This window comes from Aythya marila (assembly GCF_965140915.1).
Source record: "Aythya marila genome assembly, contig: HAP1_HAP1_SCAFFOLD_473, whole genome shotgun sequence".
Lineage (NCBI taxonomy): Eukaryota > Metazoa > Chordata > Aves > Anseriformes > Anatidae > Aythya > Aythya marila.
This window is the reverse complement of record NW_028137644.1, coordinates 1-15,000: the sequence shown is the minus strand read 5'-3', so window position 1 is coordinate 15,000 and position 15,000 is coordinate 1. Positions and strand designations below refer to the sequence as shown.

The window sequence follows — 15,000 nt, the reverse complement described above, 5'->3', positions numbered from 1 at the left end:
TTACAACTTTTTGAGGTAAAGGGGGAAGTGAAATTGTTGCAACATGTGGATGACCTATTACTAGCTGGGGAGACTGAAAAAGAGACACGGAGAACCACTATCGAATTATTTAATTTCTTAGGGAAAAAGGGTTGAAGGTCTCAAAATCTAAATTACAATTCGTGGAAAAAGAAGTAAGGTACTTAGGACATGGGCTTAGCCAAGGAAAGAAAAAATCGGATGCTGACAGGGTATCTGGGATTTTAGCCCTATCATCACCCAAAATGAAGAACGAAGTGAGGCAACTGCTCGGGCTCTTGGGATATTGTAGACCCTGGATTGAAGGGTTTAGTGAAAAGGCAAAGTTTTTATATGAAAAATTGACTGGAGAAAAAATTAAGTGGAACGAGGAAGATGAGGAAAAGTTGAGGTTGATGAAGAAAACGTTAATAGAAGCTCCAGTGCTGAGCCTCCCAGATTTACAAAGACCCTTTTATTTATTTGTAAATGTTTCTAACCAAACCGCATATGTTAGTTGCAATTACAGCTAAGTCAAGAATGGGCGGGAATCAAGAAACCTGTGGGATATTGTTCCAAACTATTAGACCCTGTGAGGAGGGGGTGGCCAGTGTGCTTCCAGGCAATTATGGCTACTGCCTTACTGATTGAGGAAGCTAGAAAAGTCACTTGTAGGGCACCTCTGAAGATATATACTCCACATAATGTTAGGGGAGTACTCCAGCAGAAGGCTGAAAAATGGTTAACTGATAGTAGGATGCTGAAGGATGAGGCCATCCTGATCGACTCCCCTGATTTAGAATGAAAAATAACTGCTGCACAGAGCCCTGCACAATTTCGATATGGGGAACCCCTAACAGAACTACAACATAACTGCGTGGAAGTGATTGAATTGCAAACCAAAATCCGACCCGATCTCGAGGAGACAGAATTAGAAACAGGGGAAAAATTACTTATTGATGGATCATCCAAAGTAGTAGATGGAAAAAGAAGATCAGGGTATGCCATCGTAAATGGGGATATGGTCCTAATAGAGTAAGGACCACTCAGCGCTGCCTGGTCCGCTCAAGCACGTGAACTTTATGCATTATTACGAGCCCTAGAACTATTGAAAGGAAAAAGTGGCACTATTTATACAGACTCTAAATATGCTTATGGAATAGTCCACCCATTTGGGAAAATTTGGGAAGAAAGGGGACTCATAGGCACACAGGGAAAAGGGCTGATTCACCAAACTTTAGTTACTCAACTATTGCAGGCACTGAGAGGACCTAGGGAGATTGCTGTGGTACATGTCAGAGGACATCAAAAGGGAACTGCCTTCCACATAAGAGGGAATAACCTAGTGGATAGAGAAGCTAGGGAAGCAGCTCTTAGGAAGCATGATGTAGTCCTAACCCTACAAGAAACAGGTAACGGAAAAGGGACACAAGAGAAAAAGTATACAGAAGCAGAAATAAAAATTATAAAGACCATAGGAGCAGAACTGAAAGAAGGAAAATGGATTCTGCCTGATGGAAGAGAAATACTGCCAAAGGAACAAACTAGGTGTCTACTTTTACAGCTACACCTACAAACCCACTGGGGAACAAAAGCATTGAGTGATCAATTTCTAAAATTTTATGGGTCTGTAGGAATATATGAGATAGCCAAACAAACCGTCCAAGGATGCTTAACATGTCAAAAGGTGAATAAGAAGGTGATTAGGCAAGCACCTGCTGGAGGAAGACGAATTGCATATCGACCATTTGAGAGAATACAGGTGGACTTTACTGAACTACGAAAGAGACGGCTAGAAGAACGGTGGAAAAGGGGTGGACACATGCATCACGACTAAAGGGACCCGTAACAGGAACCTGGAAGGTTGAGTCTACTTCTGGAGATCCGAAAGTTAAGCTTAAAAGAACTTGAAGCATATCAGGGCATAGCTACCCTTTGGATGCTAATTGTATGTATATTAAATCTTGTACTGATTAGAATATTAGCCATCATTGGAAACTCATATAAAGGCCCTAATAGAAGGATTGGGGGACCCCAAAATCCCATAGGGGGAGTGCCACCTCCAGTAGAGATACCCACAACATCTTGAATTACCTGAAAAATTTAAAATAATAGGTGGGAAAATTTACCTAGATGATTGGTTATCTGCTTTGAATCGAGCCCCCACTAACTCGTGGAAAAGTTGAACGCAAATAGAAGAACCATTGCGTGTGTAAGTCTGGACCATTTCCTAAGAAGCATCAGGGAGAGGGCAAGACCGGAGAAGCGACCAGTACTGCGGCTCAAGAAGGTTTACCAAGGGCTGCAACCCCTTAGGGTAATAACCACCGGGTAACATGGCCTTTACCGGACCTCTCCTAATTACATGCTATTGGTCTCAGAATTGTAGTGAATGTATTGTTAACACCCGGAGGGGAAGAATTCAGGAACAAACACTACTATGCCTGTTAAACCTATGCTATGGAAACCAGAGTATGCTCGATGTAATGAAAGCAATAAGATAACCAGTTACGAGCCGAAAGAGGTCCCCTATCAATGGCGGATAGAGGTAAGAGCTAACAATGAAGGAGGGTTAATTGGGAAAAGTACAATTATTATACACCCTGCGGAATCATGAAACTGAAACACGAGCTAACTATGGGATTCCAACCATTGCTAAAAACTTGTTTATAAATCTTACCGAGAATATTGTGAAAGCATTCTTTTATGGTTCAATTGGCCTTGGCCAAATTCAAAGCCAGGACACGAATTAATGACATTCAAAAGAAGAGGAGGGATTGTTACATATGGAGTGGTAATTTGTGTCAGAAAAATGGCTGATATTAATAAAGAAGGGGGAGATTTGGGAACGTGGCAATGGGGGTCGGAAAGCCTCCTGGTTGGTGATAACATCAGACTCTTAACGGTGAGGTCATCAGGAATGTAAAGTGGTTAGAGGAAATAAAGAAGGGGGGTTGAGGCAACGCCCTGCTGTCTGGGGTTGCTTGTTTTCCCCTCTGTTAAGGCACAAGGCACGGAAGTTGCTGGGGGGGTTGTTGGTTAGAACTGTTAACATTTATTGTTTTATGTTATATGATAATAATATTATTAGTGTGGTTTCAAGGGTTAATGAAACGCGGGAAAAGCAATCCCGTTTTGTTGCTTTTGGGAACCTTGTGGTGGGCAGAGCATGTGCAGAAGAAGAGGGAGACAGTCGAAGCCGCTCCTGCAGTCTGGAACAAAAGGTTGCTAATGGTGATGGGGAAACCATGAGCCTTTCACCCACAAGGACCACCACAAAGAGAATTCTAATATGAAGCGGGGATAGGATATCCATATGTATAGGCGTACTTGGGTTTCTTGTAAATATGTAACAGCAATGTCCTCTATATATTTGGAAAGTTTGACGGTTGGGTGCGCGTGCTGGTAGAGCATAGACTCCCCACGCACCCAGCGCTGTTTACTTGCCTTTTATAAATATTCTTTTATGTTACTAAATTCAGAGGGAGTTGAGACTTCATTTATAACATGATGAGGTTGCATCATCGGTTGTGAAGGTAAAAGGCAGTCGGTTTTGACTGTAAAAGGCAGTCGGTTTTGACGGTAAGAAGACGTTGGGATTGATGGTAAGAAATTGTAAGAAGTTGTTGGGTTTTTGATGGTAAGAATTCGTAAGACGTTGTTGGGTTTGACGGTAAGAAGTTGTTGCGTTTCCATGGTAAAAAGGTTGTCGGATTTTTTGGTAGGTTTAGTCTGAGTATTGAAGGCTTCCAGCAGTAAGCTCTGCATCTGAAAGACAAAGGGAAGAAATGTCATTCCCTGCTGTGATAGTCTACGTGGAACTGTCTGGCTCACTGGTTTTCTTTCCAAAGAGAGAAGTCACAACCCTGTACACGGATTGATCTGCTCTCTGACTACAGGGCTGAACTGACTGGAGAAGGCGGCTTCCAAAGCCCTCCCATTAAACGGACTACATTTGAATTCTATGCTAAAATTGGTGAGCTGTACAGAATAGTAGGACAAAGCTACCTGCTTTGATAGCAAACGGTTGACCTTAGGTAAGTTACAGTCATATGAAGGTTTGACTGGACGGCATCCTTGGTTTACTAGTGATCAAAGCTGACCAAATCCTAGCCACAGAACACAAGCGTTCACTAACTTGCTAGAGAGAGCACTTAGGAATGCAGGAATTTAACTGCTTTAATGCTGCTCTTTCTCTCACGTATCTGCAATTTCCTTAAATCACAAATTGTCACTAGCTATCCTTGTTCATTTATTCAAAGGAACATGATTCTGGTTGAAAAGGCACTCTAACAAGTCCTCCGTTGTTCCTAGTCTGTCCCTAGCTTCTTTGAGAGGTTCAATACAGTAGAAAATTAAAAATAATAAACTAGCAAATAATTAACGTGTGGAAGTGGTCTTTTTTCAGATTAGATTCCACCATTCAGAAAATCCTGTTTAAGAGACATTTTTTCTTTGCTTTGAAAGACTGACCTTCCCCAAAAGGAAACTAATTAGTATCTACAGGCTTGACGAAATACTTGAATTCCTCAATTTAACAGAATTGCTTTGCACAGCCCTCCTATCCTGCTTACCTTGCAAGCAGTGTATCCAAGTGGGGTGGGTACTGCTGTATTTATCAACGAACATCTCTTTCACGTATATAGCCCAGGGATCCCCATGCCCCGCACTTGTGTAATGCATGCAAGACGTTGACTTTCTTCCTCTACTTTGGACTGGTTTAGAGAGAACGAGTTCGCCATCTGCTGGCCAGAGAATTCACTGAAGCCCGAAGAGCAGTAGAGCAGAGGCATTTTCTTCTGTGCTCTTCCTGATTTTTCAGCTAGAAGAGATACTTCCAGTCTAGTACAATCAGGATTCTTTTGACATTAGTATCGTAAAAAGTCCATTTTTGCAACACTGGAATTTGAAAGACCTCCGTTCAGTCCCTAATTTTGTTCTTGATAATGGGACAGATTGCATGAATGTTGGCAAGAATGTGTGAACAACCAGCCTCCCCTCCATGTCGTATTTTAAGATGACAGCTTCTGGTGCTCCCTGTCTCAGAAAAGAAAAATGCTTGGAAACAATTGCACTCGCTCTTAAGCTTGAAGAAACTTGTCAGTGCCAGAATCTACTGACTCTGGCAATTTACTTCATCATCCAAACTGGGCAAAAGATATGAAAACCTCTTCGGAGATTTTACTTCTCCAAACATTACGTAAAAGGCATTCAGCTGTACAGCAAGAAGCTGAAATAGCTGAAGGTAGTATGTTATTCACGTGAATTGTTCAGGCAGGTTTTTTTTAGGAAGGCTGTGATTCATTAGAACATTACTAGCCTCTAAGCCTCATGGCATCACCTTCCATCTTGACTGCTAAACCTCCTTGCTCCCTACTATCTTCTTTGCCAAGATACAGCTGTCCACATTTACTTTTCCTACTTGGCTGGACTGAATTTAAGAAGGGAGCTTGCAACTCTTCCTCTTGTTTGCCACTTCATCATCAAACCAAATGAAAACCATTTGCCTTTAACCTCTTTATTTCAGGCCTTCTTTCCTAGTGGCCATTCAAAACTGGGAAAAAAATAGTCTACCAAGTGGGGTTTTTTTTTGATTTGATAATAAATCTGCAGACTGTTAAGTCATCAAGCACTTCAAGACTGTTTGAAATAATCTCGAGATTAATATAAAAGGAATTCCTCACACACGCTGCGGCCGCTTACCTTTAGTATAGTCGTTGGATGCGATGGAGCAGTATTTCTTGCTTTCGCCTGCACTGGAAGTCTTCCCTTCCTTGTAAGGTTGTTTACTGCTCTCACTTCTGCATTACTGACATGAAGAGCCATCTGGAGGATGGCATTCTTCCTTCTTCTCCCGCGTTATCTTCTGGAAACGAGGATCTAAGTGTTCCAAGGAGCCTTTCGCTTTCCTGGTTTTTCTCCTTTTTCTTCTTTTTCTTCTCCTTTTTCTTCTTTTTCTTACGCTTGCGATTGGCATTGTCAAAGCGGAGCGCACAGAAACACAAATCATGAAGTCTGAAAGAAACATGCAACTTAAAAAGGGAAAAAAAGATGTGGCACTTGTTGCCTACATGAAACTTGATTTATTTTACCACAGGTGATGATTTGCAGCATGTCAGCTATTTTGTGGTGCTTTGTGCACACGCAACTTACTTTAGATGCAGCAAACTTAAGCCGTCAGATTGAAGGACCATAGGTCCTGGTTTGTACACAGATCATTAACAACGGCTAGCTCTGGAATATGTGCAAGCAGAAAAAATCTTTTAACCTAATCTGGAATGGTGTACGGATGTGATTCGAACTATGTGGTCCAAAGCTAGTGCTCTGACACAATTCAGCAAGAGCTTTCCTGTCTTCACTGATCAACCTAACAACATGATCCCCAGCCAGCTGGTGCTATCTAAAGAACTTAGAAACTACCAGAAAAAAAAAAAAAAAAAGGAAGACATGAGAAGCACCCAGAAAAGAATTAGGATAAAAAATGCGGAGTATGCTGGAATCCTTGCTTACTTGGAATCCTTCTCTCCATCTTTATCCTTAGACTTCTGTTTCTTCCAGAACTTGTGATATTTTTGCATTTTTTTCACCACCTACAAGCTCCTTTTCTATCTTTCTGTCTTTCCTTTCTATTTCACTTTCACTACCTTCTGCACGGGTATATTTTCTTTTTCTGTTTCCTTCTGTTTCATTTTTCTGGCGACAGTTCTCCAAATGAGCTGACACAGGTGGAAGCGCATGTCTTTCACGAGAATGTCTTCCGGAATGTTGCTGAGGTACCGAGCAACGATGCAAGTCTGCTCGGGGTGTGCTAAAGCGACGTACATCTTCCTCTCTCAAGAGGGAACCGTGAGGCCATCTGCTTTTGTAATGATAATGCTTATGTGACCTGCTGTAGTAAGTTGCAGTCGATCTGTCAAAGGCTGAATCGCCGTGAGAGAACTTTCTCTCTCTACTGTCTCCTGTTGCATGAGGTGAATAGTAATCCTTGTAATAGCTACATCTTTCCCATCTCCGTGCTTCGTCTCGATAGTATCTTTCTCTGCTCCAACTTCTTTCCCCTTTGGATCGGTAGTACCTATTGCTACCTTGTTCTGATCTTCCTCCGCTGCCAGATCTGTACTTTGAATATTTGCCTGCTCTTCTGCCATTCTCAGGGCTGTTTCTTTCACGAGGGAAAGATCTGTACCTGCTTCCCTCCCAGTACTCCTGCTTGTGACTCTTTTGCTCAACAAATTCCACGCTCTGAGAACACCTCCTCTTGCTGGATGGACCTGCTTTTTGACTCTCCTTCTCTTCACTAGGAGCATGTTCCCTCTTGCTTCGGTAATGCTCTTTCTCAGTGGTTTTAGTCTTGTCCTTTGTATCTTGGCGTCTATCTGCAATAGCTAAGGAAGAAAGATTGTTAGAGCTACATTCAGTGTCAGACTTGAGAGAGGAAGTTTGCCGCAATTTCTCACCAGGCTCACAAGACTCTTTGCCGGACAAAACGGTTTCTTTTGAAATGAGGTCACGTTCTTTTGATCTTCTTGCTTTCTCCTTGTCTCCACGGTCATCACATTGGTACTGGGCGAGGTATTCATCATTCCCAGGAGATTTCGGAGGTTCCGCAACACTGCATAAAATAAAAACCCATTTCTCACTTCTGCTGAAGGACGTGAATATTAAGAGTAAAACCTTCCAAAGGCAAACAAACAAACAAAAACCTCCGGACTGCAGGAACGCTCGCAAAGATATGCCATTTAGAAACCTCTCCGGTGATTAGGACACCTTCTTCAGCTCCCAGAGAAAGTGCTTTTTCCCCTCTTGCTTCTGAAGCCATTGCACTAAAAAAGCAAACGCATCTGTCTCCTTCCACCTGCTGCTCTGAGAAAAAAGGCATAGGGGCGAGCGGGGAACAGCCAGTGTTTCTCCAGACAGTGGAGAAAAATGGAAAAACATTCTATAAAGGAACACAAGTTCTCCTTGAGGCACCAACCTGCATCAGAGTGATATGCTCAGTGCTGATCATTAGTTCTGTTCGTGACACTGGACACACAGTATGGAATTGTACTAATTTAAATCCTTCCATTAAATACTATTAGTAGACAGATAAAACTGTAACGAACTTCCATAAAGTCTTGTCTTAATCAGACTGTGCTCATTTTACCTCATTTCCTCTGACAAGCTGTTCAGCTGGCTGGCTCTGAAAGACTCCGTGATGACTTCTCGATTGACTGAAGGCATAGCTCCAGGCATCTGCAATTAAAACGCACAAGTCAGCAGACAAAAAAATACTATTTGTAGTAGTACTGAGGACTAGTCTTGTCAGAATGTCTCCATTAAATGGTAAGCAAGACCGCTGTGAGTTGTATGCATTATCTACACTTCAAAGATAACCCCAACTCACCCCCCAAAATCTACTTTATGAAACTTAGGAATTTTTATCTCAGCTGAGCTTAAGTTGACAAGTTCTAATGTAAGCTCAGGTCTGCAAATTCTAAGGGGATAATACCACAAAGTCTTACGATCACATGTGTGCTGTGTTTTCTCAGTATTTCACCTGAATTAGGAACACAATAAACACTCCCGAATACATCGTAGGTGAGAAATTCTCGATGGAGCAAATCTATGTTTCAAGCAATCCATTTGTTTTAGAAAAGAACATCTCAGAAGGTTTAACAGGTTCAACTCAGCAAGTGGAATCATCAAGTTTCAGTCCGTTTTCTTTAGATTCATTAACTAACCTAATAGCACCATTTAGTGAATCTGTTTTTGGCAGCTCATGCTGGGATCTTCCTTTGTCAGCATTCTGACAGGAAGAATTGGAATGCTGCAATGTACGGACTACCTTTCCAACCAAAATTCCATTAGAGGACATTGCATTGCATTTCAAATTCCTTTGAAATAAGCCCTTTGACTCCTCCTCAGATTTTCCTGAAGATTCTGCACCATAAGGGACTGTGTTATCAGAGCTGAGTTTAGGATTTTCATTCACTGTTGGCTCCACAAAAATTTCATCAGAAACTTTTTTGTTTGTTTGCATTTGCTTCATTTGCATTACCGAATTTGTAATTGTGGATGAAGGAACAGCCTGGTAGAGATCTTCATCCTCCACAGCACTGCTAAGAAAGTCAGGCTGTGACACAGTCTGACGAGCAGGCAATTTATTGTGAATACTGATGGTGATCTTCTGTTTTCTTGACGTATCAGTCATTGAAGGCCTGGTAATTGCCTGGTTTTGAACACAGGCCATTGGTGGTGCTGAAGACGGCCTTTTTAGGGTGACACCAGTGGTCTTTGCGTCCTCTTTTATGGATCCATTTCCATTTAAACGGCTTGAATTCTGTATTTAAAAAGAAGAAATTGCAAGATGGATTAACGCAAACACTGCATGTAACATTTTGAAACACAAAACTCTCCTACTGAGTGTTTCTACAAATGGTCTTAACACCTAAAAAGAAAAACACACTGCCCTTTAAGGATAAATGCAAGTCCAATAAGCGTATTCAATTCCTGCTTTTGGTTTACTGCAGATTGGTATCAAATTAACATCATCTTTGAAAAACAGCCAAGCAACTTAACATTACCTGCTGCTATTCCCAAATATATTTATTTTCCCCTTTAAACATACCCTGAAAAGACTGAAGTAATCGTTCTGGTGCTCAGGAATAAGACATTTAGTTTTCCCTGTCTTAGCTAAAGTGACGAGGATAGGAGAAACAAGTCCTCTTTTAAATGATTTGAGGATTAGTACGCTCTGCTTAAATAGTCAAAGAGCGTAGCTCTCTGTGCTTTAGAAAGCTGTCTTGGAGGTATAAAGTAATGGAGTCGCATGGCTGCACAATTTAGCAGTAACCACTGTTTGAATGACTCTGGCTGTAGCATGAGGGCTGTGAAGAAAGCTGCAGCGTGGGAAGGAAAACAAAACTAAGATGCCGAAAACCAAACAAAAAACCCCACACCAAACCCCAAACCCACTAGCAGTTTGGTGCCGTTATCTGCCCTCCCGCTCCCCTGAATTACCTTAATCATATGAGGAAGAAGTCGTGGTCCCAGAAATCCAGCCTGCTTACTATTAGCCCCCTGCTGACCAGGAGGGAATGAACAGGGATAAGATGGTGCTGGCAAGTAAAACGCACGTTCTCCAAGTGTCAAATCATAGCGCCTTCAGAAAAGAGCAGTGATCGTAGTTTAGTTTTTCTTTCAGCCTACTCTTGGATTAAATCCCATCCTATCATTTTAGAGGAACAGCTCATACGATATGGAAGCCTTCTCTACAGAAGGCTTCGCCAAGACTACAGACTGAAAAGTAGAGAACAGTCTTCCTACTAAGACTATCACTTGCACAGCAATAATTCATTCTTACACCACAGATGACCTTCATTTCTCTCCTTCTCTAAAGTAGCCAGCTACAGATAACACATAGATAGCAATTTACACAAGCGCTGCAGTTTAAGGCCAAGCAACAAAAGATAATAAACGACACAGAGAATTTCAGGTTAGACAGAACTGAATTAGACAAATAATAATCTTCTCCCGGGATAGCAAGAAAAACACTTGCAAAACAGAAAAATATCAATAACAGGAAAGTAAATCTCTTCTGAACACATTTTAAGATTTGTTATTACCTGATATAAAAAAGTATGTAAGCTTGCTGACCAAGAACTCTTTTAATGTCAGTATGCACTACTTTAGCATCATTCATCTGATACCAAAGTCCATTACCAGCCTGCAAATAAAGACAACGATTTCTTTAGGTGAATTGCACGTTTTCCAATTGAAATCACGGATAGGAACAAAATACACACATGTCCAATAAAAATATAATGAAATCTTTTTCCCTAGAAACAGTAGCTGCTAGTCATGCTTTAATTGGTTTGCCAGCACAACCTTTACCCTGTTAGAAATGCTGTTGACTTCTACCTTTACATAGCATATATAGTGTCCTGAGTGACAGCTGACACCGTGATGTACCAGCACCGCGTATAAGGCATAGAGCAGTGGTTCTCCCATTGACTGCGACATGTAGGCTCTCAGGTCCAAATACTCCGGATATTTCACCTCCTAAAGAGACATCAAGAAGATAGAAAAATTATCCCAGAGTACTTCGTGGACTAGCCAGAGAAAAACACTTCCAAAAAACACAGACTAGAATTGATTTCTAGAATATATTTCTAGAATATATTTCTTGATTCACTACAAATAAGTCTTCCCATAAACAACGGTTAAGACTAGAAGTTGCAGAGAACTGTTTCCTGATGAATCAGCCTTCTCAGAGGAAAGCATATGCTTCTTGTCAAGCGGGAACTGTATTGATATTAAGAGAAAGAATAAGCCATAGTCGTTAGTCTACAATTATTGTCTGAAAATATTAACAACTTTCAGCCTTGGGGGATGTCCCATTACACAATGATATAGTTGCATTACAGTGGTAAATATACCTTGTTGATCTTTCCACCTGTGAAATCTGCAAATCTTTTCAGTGATATTGTGAGAACCTTGGAAGAACGGTGTATGGTAAATCTCTTGGACGCAGGAACCATCTTTTTACACCTTAAAAACAAGCAGAGAGAAGTGTTTGAAGGCATCTTCTTTTTTCGCCCCCAAAACAAACTCCTTTTAATGTCTCACGCATGCCTATGCTATTTGAATGATATTTACTTGCATAATAGGTTGGTCTTTTTTCTTTTCATAAACCCATGCACTGCGTGTCAGGTTTGTTAATACACAGAAGAAGGTAAATTTTCCCAACAACTCAGAGCATAGCGGGAACAGGAATCTCTCACAAAAGGGTATGACCAGGTTGGATGGCAAGGTACCATTTCTTGGTCTACAAAAGTGGCTATTTGAACTCCAATCCTGGATACATTCTTTCAGCTTTCAAGGGAAATACAAATACTGAAAGCGGAACGAGAGAGCCTTGGTCCCCAGGGCTAGAAATTGCAAATAATCTCCAACATAGGTCCACTATCAACATCAAAAATACAACAGAAGCACATGGTCATTCTACAGGAGGGAGACATTTAACAGTAGGAAGTCTTCATGTACTGAGCTTGTCTGGAAAGACACTGAACCCATCTGCCATCCTTTGAAACAAAATAGTTCAGTTTGACACATTGCCCGCTCCAAGGTAGGACCTACGGTGTAAGCAGTGAAAATTAGCCACTAGCCCAGAGAACAATGGAAACTGGGCAGTTTACATCAAGAAAAGTACTGTTGAGAGCTAATAAATAGAAAGAACAAAAGTAGCTCTTTTTGAATTCTGATGGCAAAATACAAGCCAGAGAATTGCAAACCCATAGGGAATGCCTATGAACAAGACTTCCCCCCTCCAAAGAAACAAAAATCCAAGTCTTTTATAAACTTCCACAAAACTTGTAAGTAGATCCAAAGTTTAGAGGTAGTCCAACAGAGTCATGAAACATAGAAAACTGACGTCAAAATCTTACTCGCTACATTTATAGCAATTCTCTCCATCCAGCTCTTCAGGTTTCACAAAGAGTTCCAGAGCTCTGCTAACAGATGAAACCGCCTAGAGCAGCGAGAAAGAAGAGCGTAAAGTCACCGTAATTCAGAATTCCAGAGACATACTAGTAGTTTATAAGAGAATCTTACTAACATACTCAAGCGATCTACTAGGAGCACTGTGAAGAAGGAGGCAGAAAGAGCATGCTCAGCATTGACCTCACCTGGAAGGCATTTGACTTTGGAACAAATACTTTTCCAGTAGCCTAGACAGCATCTATAGTGTGCTTTGTCATCAATACTGGGGACAAATTCATCAGTCTAACAATTAGATGTATATTGAGGTAGAACAACAAAGAAGTAGGACAGCATTATAATTTTTGCAGAAAGAGAATTCTTTCCCCTTAAACCCAATGCAAATGTGGAGACTATTTACATGGGTTCCACGGAAGGACAAAGTCCAATCCACTTCCTTAGCACCACCAAGCTCTTATGTTTTAACATTATATGTGGTTTGGTTTTTTAAGTTAAACAAGTTTAATTAAGAAAGTTATGCATGTACTTAAACATCATGAATTATATTTAGAAAACACCTTACCTTTATATCCAAAGTGATATCAAGAAATGCCTCATACGTATCTGAAACTGCTTTGCAATTCAAGCACTTCACTGGAAACAAAATATAAATGCTTAACATTATGTGAAGGAGACTAACTGTCCAAATTCAAGTTGTTGACAGATACTACTTTAGACAAACTACAGACTGCTTTACTACCGACAAAAGACACAGATCAGTTCTAAGGACAGGAGTATTTTTTCAAGTACCTCTCGATCTTAGAAATCCTCCAAATATTTGATGAATGATGGTGGTAGCTTGAGAAGATCTGTCCAATCTGGAAATAAATTATAATCAGACCTCAGAAGATTTAAGGCACAGAGTTAACTCTTCAAAGAGTTTGATGAAAACCAAGGATGATGTAGACTTGTGTTGCTGATAGTAAATAAGGCACTAAAAGGTGCTAGAGATCATTTCTGAGAGTAAATAAAGGACTAGAAGGTGCTAGAGAATGTATGAAAGTGAACTTGTTTATGCTTACTCGGTGCTTCCGTTCAAGCACGCTTCCTGCATAGCATCAACAGTATAGCGCAAGAACTCGTGTGCGTCTTCTTGACTGCCAAAACGGAAATGTTCTCCTATTCCTAAATAAGAAGATGATAGTATTGACCTCATTTAAAAATGAAATCATTCTTGTATTTCTAAAATCTCTCTTCATTGGAGTGTTAAAACCACTTAGACACATCAAATAATTATTTGAAGATTACAAGCTATCGAAAAGAAACACATCTGAAGCCACTTACGACTGAGATTACTGATAACATGTGTAGGCTCGATGGCATCAACAGTGCAACGCAGGGCCTGGTTAATGTGAGTCTCCATCGTGCACATCATGCAAAAATCTTGTTCACGACCTGAAGAGTGAAAGAACAAAGCATCCCAGTCCAGCGAAATATCCATACCTACAAACATCTAAGTACAATTTAAGCTATAGATACCATATCCACTCTCCTTGCTACCTTCTATTCTCCCAAGATGCCAATGTCCCAACAGTCTTGTAACATTTCATTTCACACAACTTGACAGAAGAAAAATATCCACTAAGCCTGTATTCAAATGCATTTTGTGATGAGAAATCTAAAAGACTACTGCAAAGTCGCAGTTGTAAAGGCTGACAGGAATGTGAACTCCACAGGCTGCAAAATGTATTACTCTCTAAAATTACTACTAAATGCATTACTGTCCAATGCACTTCATTATTCCCATGAAGCAATAAATGATCCTTTAATAAACAAACAAACAAACAAATAACTAAATAAATAAATAAACCATGGTGCATTAATTGCACTCCATATGCTATTCGGAGCCCACTGCTAATACAGTGCTCAAAGCCAGCTGCTACAGGTAAAATCAGGCAAATAAGCTTATCTCACAGAATCACTGCTGTTCTTTCACCTTCAGAGCTATCCAACAGGTTCAAAATACTGTTAGGAAGTACTCACATGACTGGCTGTGCTCAAGAGAAAGCATGTAATTGGCAAGTGGGGGTGTGTAGGTCAAACACTGCAGAGTAGCATTAAGAAAACATGTGTTGCCAAGATTGTACAGGCCAACTCCAACACTTTGTGTTTCTCGCCAATCCATACAAATCTTCTCAGGTGGAAAAAGAATGCTCTGTGGCGGAGCAATTCCATCATTAACGACTGCAAGAAAGTTAAATTTAAAAAGAGATCTTGTTTGTTTGTTTCGAAGAAAGGTATTTAAAAAAATACTATTCTGCAGGAGCACCTAGAGGAGCTAGCTACAATCCAAACCAGAAAAACTTATTGCAGACAGCTTTAATACCACCAAATTCAAATTGGCTGGTCAACACAATGTTTTGGGGAAAAAAAAAAACAACAAAAAAAAAACTTTAGTCAACCATTTTAATTCTTCTAAGGCAAGGCTAACTGCCATTCTGTTTGTAGCACCTAATGCCAAGTTCCTCTCCATCTATAATCTTT

At 40.6% G+C, this 15,000-nt stretch overlaps 1 protein-coding gene across 1 annotated transcript; it reads right to left on the bottom strand.

The window, feature by feature from the left end:
* Positions 1 to 10,872: 10,872 nt before the first annotated feature.
* LOC309890669 (ubiquitin carboxyl-terminal hydrolase 17-like protein 6) lies at positions 10,873 to 14,740 on the bottom strand (the record flags this gene model as incomplete). The annotated part of the gene is made up of 6 exons (XM_082785098.1): positions 14,500 to 14,740; positions 13,808 to 13,911; positions 13,539 to 13,606; positions 13,267 to 13,334; positions 13,097 to 13,110; positions 10,873 to 10,974 (listed from the first exon to the last, which is right to left on the bottom strand). Coding segments are annotated over exons 1-6 (498 nt in total), but the record flags the coding sequence as incomplete, so codon positions are not given.
* Positions 14,741 to 15,000: the final 260 nt, after the last annotated feature.